The 8,862-nt window shown below is 40.3% G+C and overlaps 1 protein-coding gene across 1 annotated transcript in view; it reads left to right on the top strand.

Annotated features, from left to right (window-relative positions):
- pparg (peroxisome proliferator-activated receptor gamma) overlaps positions 1-8,862 on the top strand; it is a 28,113-nt gene that overhangs the window by 8,571 nt on the left and 10,680 nt on the right. The window contains exons 2-4 of the mRNA XM_068712300.1: positions 5,449-5,745; positions 6,118-6,284; positions 8,712-8,850. Coding sequence (XP_068568401.1) covers positions 5,449-5,745; positions 6,118-6,284; positions 8,712-8,850 — 603 coding nt within the window. The remainder of the gene's footprint in view (positions 1-5,448; positions 5,746-6,117; positions 6,285-8,711; positions 8,851-8,862) is intronic.

The raw sequence follows: 8,862 nt of genomic DNA, 5'->3' as shown, positions 1-8,862 counted from the left end.
CATCTGATAAGGGCTTTAGGCTGTCAGATAGCTGCGCTGAATACATTGGAGCCTCTATAGCGTGGTGTGTGGTGAGTCGATTTCCACTTTTAGTCTCTTGGGAGCATCTGTGCTTATCAGTGAGATACTGTAGGTCAACCGGTTTTCTTTTGATATCGAGTATGTTTTCTCTCGGAAAGTTCTTTGCCTCGTAAGCTTGCTTGGGTTTGTGTGCAAGATTTTCGTGACGTTTGGTTGGTAGCCCCAGTGAGCTGAAAATCTTGCATTTCATTGATATTCTTTCGCTTTTCCCAAATGAGCAAATATCTGTATTTAGGTCACATGAGGCGTCTCCATATTCTTCAGATAGTCTTCTGTCTTTTACTTTGGGTTCTTGTGTGTGTTGTTGTGTTAATGCAGGAACCAGGTCCTCTTTTGAAACAAAGAGGTTTCCATAAAAGTGAAATGGTGATAATTTAAGATTAAAGAATCTCCTCAGCTGCATAATAATTCAAACCTGTGTGGGCTTAAAATATGTGGCTTTGCTTTTTAAAAGGCAGAAAAGCACAGTTTCTTCAATTTGTGCCCATTTTGTAAGAAGTGTTGCCTCCCCCTCAATCTGACCTCAGGTTGACCTGAGTTTTATCAGTGCTACACTTTCCTAGCTCTAGAAGTTGAAACACAAAATTTGACAAAAAAAGTCAAATAGAAGTCAGAGTGTGGGTGCTGTTTCACTCGGATCAGTGCCAAGCAGACAGAGATTATGGTTTCTTATTTCTAACCGTGCCAAGCTTTGAAGTCTCATGAGTGAATTCAGTACCAAGGGTGCAAGTGGGACTTTCAGACGCGAGGAGACTCTCGTTTTGGTCGAGAGGGCAGTCCAGACCTAAACTTTGTGTGCACTTGCTTTTCCATTACTCTCCTGTTTGATCATGTAGATGCAGAAGGGGAAGGCCCTTTCATGTAATTCTGCCCAAAGTGACTTCACAGCACCACAGAGACAGAAAAAAAGAAGAAAAAAGCCAATTTCCTGAAGAGTGAGGCAGGCAGCCTGTAGACACACCGAAGCTTCTGCTTGGTAAAAAAATCAGTTACTTACAAATAAAACACAGCATTATCACAACATGTGGGCATTGCACTGTATTCCACAGTTTCATGTGCAGGACAAATTAGGCAAATATCAAGCCCACTTTGTCCTTTCAGAGAAACTGCGAGGCAGACGTGCAGGCAGGCAGATCTTCGCTTTAGTCACTGACACTGAACCACATGCTGTTTTACATGAAGAGGTCAGGAAGTAACAGAGCTCTGTGCACTAGCTCCCTGTCTCTGTGTGTCACACACACATACATAGACACACACACAGGACAAATGTGATGACACATATGGCTTCATGTACAGGGGGGAAAAATTAAAAAGGGGACAAACTCACGCAACATGTCATTTTGGATGCACATGGTTATATTCGCTTCCAATATACTTCACTTTACGATGTATGAAAAAGCCATAGTATGCCAACACCATCATAAACATGTATCCATTTGTATATATTGTATCCAATTATAGAGGTCTCATGTATCGCGACCAAAATAACTTCTAACTAAATACGTTTCCCAACAGTGGCTCTGATAGAGTGAGTGTGTGACGTGACATTGGTGGTGTAGTTCTCACCCAAAGAGAGGGAGCTCTGTTTTTATTCAAACACAGAAGATAAGAGTGTTAATGCCTCTGAATGCAGCTGGGCAGGTTTTGCCTTTTGTTTCCCCGTTTACCACCCGACCGGCTTCTGTGTTGACTTCTGCTGTGTCCTAAACTCCTCGCCTTGTACATTTTCTTTGCTTGACTGTTGAGTGACTTACTGTGTAGGAGGACACTTTTATGATGATGCTGGATATTTTTTGTCTGCAGGGCTTATTCGTTTTTTTTTTTTTATTTCTTTAGTCTTTTTGTTTTCCTTCTTTGGGTTTTTTCTATTTTATCAATAGTAAAAATAAAGCTCATTCATTAAATTCCATAACAGTCCATTATCAAAGGTACAAAAAGGTACTTTCGACGCTGTCTGTGCGGTAATCTGATCCGCAGCTTGTGCTTCGGTCCGTTTTGGACCGAGTCGTTGCTGATGTGAAGAAATATGAAAGTTAAAAAACATTTCATTCGTTTTGCAACTTTGTCCCTGAAGGAGAGATTTCACATCTCTCCGTTTGACCTCTTGGTTTCACCTCTTTCTTTTTTTTTCCTGAACTGCTGCTTTCAGACTGGGAGAAGTGCATCATTCCCTCCTATGAAGCTGACATTACGGCGTTATAATGTTCTTTAAGGATCCAGCTGTTGTGGTTCAGTTCTTGCTTTTGTTCATTCACTCCGCCTTAATCAATGTCGTTAGATATCCTTAGAAGGTTGATGCTGTTTTGGCACACACACACACACAGTACCAATCCACCTTGTCAGTACAGTAGCTTGCCAGTTTGCCGTTGGCCTTTTGTTATTATGTCACGTCTGAGGCAATAGCTGATAAAAAACACTCCTAAACGCTGTACTCGTACCGGGAAGACAAGTTCTGACATGTGGAAATCAGAGAACTGGCAGGAAACACCGGCATAATTGTCACGCACGTGCTCACACACACACACACACACCCACCCACATCTTTGCAAACAGAATACACACCGCATAAACCATACTAATCATCTGTCACCCTTTATAATGTCTGACATGGTGTTTGCCCACACAGCGCTCACAGATACCAACATGTTGAATGCAGTGGATTTTCTCGCGCAGTCTTTCCACGAACACTGGAGAAGTAACAGTACAAACTTGTTTTTATCTTCAGTTACGACATGATTTAAGCACCTTAACTGCTTGGCTGCGGACGCCTTCCTTTTTTACTTTCACGGTTGTGTTTATGATGTTGAGTACAGAGCATGCATTTCCTAACAGTAGGGGCTTTTCTTGAAGCCTCTAGGGTGCAGTTTGACTTCTTGTAGTGGTCTGAGGACTCGCTCTCTGTCACCCCTTTCACTTTATCTCTCTCACTCTGATCTCTAGAGCTCTTTCTCCCACTATTCCTGTATCCATATGCTAACTGGATGCCAACAAGGACACAAGTCACTCCAATGCTCCATCTATTTTAGGTTTGGATTTGGCTGGCAACTGGCCAACAATTATCTGGCCAAATATCCAGGTTTCTCTGGTTATTAATAGTCAGCATTTTCCCCCGCCGCAGCTTCCAGAGACAGTGGAGCTACAGCCTGCGGACGGACACACACACATACACACACACACACACACACACACACACACACTTTCTTTCTCTCGCTCTGAAACAATGTCACAATCCATGTGAATTTTAAGTGGATCACCCGCTGATTTTTTGCTGCCACAGTCCAAACAAGTAAAAAGGAAACAATAAGTGATTGAGAGAAGAGGATGTTTGCTGCACGGGGATGTTTTGTCAAGTAATTTGGAACCATTTCAAGCCATTTCTATACCTGGTGCTGCTGTGCCATCCGAGTATTGCTATTTTAGTGTTGCACTGTTGCATAATACATTGCATTCTTTGTTACCTTCTTTTTTTCCCAAATCAGAGGCTCAAGGTTGATTAGAGGAGGTTTATTTTAAAACTTACAAAAGGTTGTTTGGCGGGCCAGGTGGTTTAGGGCACAGACCTTTTACTCTACTGATTATTTATAAACTGTTGCTAGTTTTCTTTAGTTTACGTCAAGGTCAGAATTCCTCTCAAAAAAGAGAGAAAAAAGAAAGCATGGGAAAATGTAATAGTTTCCAGTATTGATATTCAGTTTTAGTGATCCAATCAAATGCAGAGGATTTCATTTAAATCCCTCTGGTAACTACTCAGATCTCAAATATTTTGCTTCACTCTGGAATACGTCACAGTGCAGCAGCTAAACACTCCAACTTATGTTACAGTGGGACTTTAAAGAACAGCTGGGATTTAGTGTTACACCGAAAAATAGTATTTTTTTGTCTGGCCTGCGTTTCTTATATTAAATATATTTAAATAATGTTCTTGTCATAGAAGACCAATTCAAACAATTACTTATAGCTGTTATGCCTGTAGTTTAGAAAAGCCACTTTAATGATTAAATACATCCCTCTACAAACTTCCCCCTGACTATAAAGCAGTGAATGTGCTTTGCTTTCGTGTGGACTGTAGTAACCTCTGTTGACTGGACTTTGACCATCATGGCTCACTTCTTCCAATAATTTCTGAGTTAGATACTGTATGAGAATGACTGAAGAGCCATCGTTTATTTCTACCAACAAACATTTGTGTTTTGAGTGGTGATTAAGTGTTTTTTTTAAATACATTGTACAGGTCAATTTTTTCATTTTTCATAAGTAGCAGAGTCTATTTAACCCTTTAACGCCCACACTAGTTATTTAACTCTTTATTCAAACAGGAAGTCTCATGACAGAAAACTTACAAGTCAGATATTAGCTTCACATCAAGAAAAAAGTGGAATTTTTCTACATCTACATGTTTGGAATGACCAAATTAAGAGAAGAGCATCGTCTGCATAGAATGTAATTCACATGATGTGTTTGAGTGGGTTTTAAAGGGTTAAGTATACCGCTGGTATACATAATAAAAAAAAAAAAATCCTTGAATCCCATACACTGACTACATGATGTTAGCTGGCCTGCATTCACTGTTTTTGTTGTCCTCTTGTGTATATATATATATATATATATATATATATATATATATATATATATATATATATATATATACTGTATATAATAATTTTTGCTTTTTTCAAGTCAAACTATAACTTTGTGATCTGTTTTTAAAGATTTACAAACAAGAAAAAAAGCCCTGGAGGTTGAAACAAGCTCTGATGTTGGCATTATCCTTGCCACCACAGTTCCTAATTATAAATCAGTCACACATCTCCACACTCAGAAGTTGCAGTCCGTGCCACATCCTTGGCCCCAGACAGACGGAGGCTCAAACAGTCCTGCTCTCCGTGTCCTTTGGTTGGGCAATCACACGGCGAGTCACCCAAACAGCAACAGAGGAAGACAGTGTTTTGAGCCGAAGAGACGCTCCTCAGTGCCAGAGTTCGTCTTGTTCTCACTGTGACACAATCTGCCTCCTTGTTTACCAGATAACAGACAGACTGCAGGGCCGGGGGTACTCCTGGAGTGTGTGTGTGTGTGTGTGTGTGCTTTGTTATGTTGGGGCTTTTCTGAACGGACGTATTTAATCATTAACACTATGCGCAACGCAGCATGTATATTTTCATTGTCATCTTTCTTTCTCCCTTTCCACTGTTTTCTGTTTATGTTTTATCTCATCCTCTCTCTCTCGCTCTCTCTCTCTCTCTCCGACTTTTCCCTCTTCCTCTCCTCTCTCTGGTTCTTCTGGTGTTTTCTTTTTAACAAGGCCACGTACAGTCAACAAAGGATGTTGCGTCAGCTGTTGTGTCACTGCTTCATCTCTCTCCACAGTAGACATGGTGGACACCCAGCAGCTCCTAGCCTGGCCTGTCGGGTTCAGCCTGAACGCCGTGGAGCTGTCGGAGCTGGACGACAGCTCCCACTCCCTCGACATGAAGCATTTGTCCACGTTGGACTACGCCTCCATCTCCTCCGCCTCCATTCCGTCCTCCCTGTCTCCCCCGCTTGTATCCTCCATCTCCTCTGCCGGCATGGCCTACGACCCCAGTCCGCCGCAGAACGAAGACCAACTGACCAACATGGACTACACAAACATGCACAGCTACAGAACGGAGCCAGACACGTACAGTAAGTCCGGTCTATGTAAGGGGATAACCAGCTCTGCCTGTTTGGTTTATTAATGCTGAATTCAGCTTGGCAGCAAAATTCAACCACAGGAAGTAGAAATGAATTTCAATCATTTGCTCGAGTCCTGGCTTAAGAAATGTGAAAAATACATCAAAGGTGCCACATTTAGAATAGTCGGTAAAGATATTGATTTGCACTTTGTGCTTAAAACATGAGAATAGTGATTATAGCCTGTTAGAGTTGACATTAGGATGAACATAAGAGGATAAAAAGAGATTAAACCTGTGTATAAAAGAGGAAAGTTTTAGTTGTTCTATCTGTCTGCCTACTTGGTGTCCTGTTGTTCCTGCCTGATGATGTTTTTGCTATCAGATTTGATCAAGCTGGAGCCGGAGTCGCCTCCACAGTACTCTGACAATCCCGTGTTCTCCAAGCTCCAGGACGATACGTCGCCAGCAGCGCTAAACATCGAGTGCCGTGTGTGCGGAGACAAAGCTTCAGGGTTTCACTATGGCGTCCATGCCTGTGAGGGCTGTAAGGTAGGACTGAAAGAGTATCATGAGTAAAGATGAAAATAAGATGTATAGACAAACTGGGGACATATAACCAGTGTTTAAGATTTTAGATTAAATTATCAAATAATCTGCAGATTAATGAAAGTGACTTGGCTTTTTTTTTAAATTCTGGTCACCAATTACTTGGAGAGATGCATATCATAAAATGATTGCTGCTCTCAAAAAGTCAAGAAAAAAAACCAGACAGTCATACCACCCGAGAGTCATGTCAGGAAATGGTAACGCTAACTTCTACTGCGAGCTGTTGAGTTTTGTTTCTCTGCCAGTCTTTCTTTTTCTGTCACAATGTGTCACTCGCAGGTGAAACAAGTTTGTGGAATAAATAATTCTATTATGCATTTTTTCATCTTTTTGATGTCTGTCACTTTAACCACAAGCCCCATACTTGTTCCACTCTGCAAGGGCTCAACAAAGACTTGTGATTCTACAGATGCACACCCAGCCCCTCAAACTCTGTCTGTTTTTCAGTCAGTATAGAGAGTATAAATAACTAATAGAGTGTGGGGGAAGTTTCACACATTTCGTTTTTCTTTGAAACACTGAGACATTATAAGAAGAGGAGCTTTAAATTGTGACATTGTCCTTCAAAGGCAGGATTTTCAGTAACAGCTGCAGTACTTTGTTTGTGTTTTTGGTTCCAAGAAGATTTCACAGGTCTGAAATGATTCTAGATAAATTGGTATAAAAAACTACTTAAAATGTGCCGCGTATCTATCGTCCTTTCTGAAGTGTAAGAAAAGCTCACCCTAAACCGAAGACTTTTAATAGATATATTTTGTCCTATTAGATGACTTCATATTAGAAAGTAATCAACCTTTTGAAAACACAGATAAAACATAGGAGGTGATATTCTCTTTGCTTTTCCTCATTGTCAACAAATACCATGAAAAGACCAAAATCAACAACGTATTGATCTTACTAACAAGTACTGCCTATGTAGCTAGCTATGTAGCTTGGTATATCTTATTCCTCCAAAAAACGTTAAAAACACATCAGTGAGCCACACGGTTACACCTCAGGGGCGTGTTTCTTTGTTACCATGAACATGAGCACTGTGGTTTATTTGAACTCTATCTTTACAAGCACCAACCAACCAGCTGCCATAAATGCAGTACTTGCCAGCCAAAGAAACCCAAAGTTTCAGGTTGATATATATATATATATGGGTGATAGATACACAGCACATTTTAAGTCGTTTTTTATACCAATTTATCTGGAATAATTATAGACCTTGCCTGTGAAATCTTGTACACACACACACACATATATATATATATATATATATATATATATATATATATATATATATATATATATATATATATATATATATATATATACAGTATATGTATATATATATATATATATATGTCTGTATATATCTCACTGTACCTTCAGCGGCTGAGTGATGGTAAGGCACAGCAGTCATTGTTCTGCTCAAGACTCAGGGGAGACTCAGCAGAAGAGGGGGTCAGCCAAGCAGGCAAACACCTAATTGTTTCAAAGCAGAAAACATTCTTTATTGAGGTGGAGCCTTGACCCCCTTTAACTTCCTCCTTCTTTAAATAACCTACGATTAAAAAAGGAACATCTGTGGATGAAAGAATGCAGATGCCAAACACACCAGCCTTCACATAGTAGACGTCCACATGTGGATTTGTATGCTTACAAAACCAGTCGATACGATTCTCCTCGTAGCACTTACAGCCTTCAGGTTTTTCTTTTTCTTTCTTTTCAATTCATCTTTCCATCATTTTTCTTAGTCAGCTTAGACAAACACCACAAGCCATCAACAAACCTGTGACTGCACGTAGGAGTGTGTGTTGGCAGTTTGGCCGCGGCTCCATACTTACTAGCTGAGATAAGCGAACGTCTTGTTGCTCCTTTGGTCCTAAGGTTGAAAACATCAAAGCATAAATCCACCCTGAAACGCTATCTGCTTTTAGACACAGTCGTGGGCAGTATGATTGACTTCCTCAGATTAGAAAGAATCAGGTATCTAATCTGCATCAGTAAATAGATGCTCTGTGGATCTACTCCACCAACAACAAACTTTAATCAGATGATGAAAATTGAAGTATAAAATGTAAAAGTGGATCTCTTCAATTAATTGTTCGACCTTCTCCTTTCACGTCTCACCTAGAATACTGATGATGGTTTTTTTCTGTATTTTTAAGGCACATACAGGACTAGGAACATATTTGTTTCTTTACTTTATGGCCTATCATACTTCTATTGTCTTATTTGGCAACACAAAAAGTCTCTCAGTCCTATTCTTTTCACTTTTCTCAAAGAAAATAGTTACATTTAGTAGATTTAGATCTAGTGATGTAAAAAAGGGGGGATATTTTAGGCTCATCTGACCTTATTGTCTCTGTTCCTCTCTCCTAGGGTTTCTTCAGACGCACTATCAGGTTAAAGTTGGTGTATGATCACTGTGACCTTCACTGTCGCATTCACAAGAAGTCCCGCAACAAATGTCAGTACTGTCGCTTCCAGAAGTGCCTCAATGTCGGCATGTCACACAACGGTAAGATGGTGA

This window comes from Cebidichthys violaceus, unplaced genomic scaffold (assembly GCF_023349555.1).
Source record: "Cebidichthys violaceus isolate CVI_PGR_0920_01 unplaced genomic scaffold, fCebVio1.0.p SCAF_17, whole genome shotgun sequence".
NCBI classification, from domain to species: domain Eukaryota; kingdom Metazoa; phylum Chordata; class Actinopteri; order Perciformes; family Stichaeidae; genus Cebidichthys; species Cebidichthys violaceus.
The sequence above is the reverse complement of the archived record's forward strand: the minus strand, read 5'-3'. Positions and strand labels throughout refer to the sequence as shown.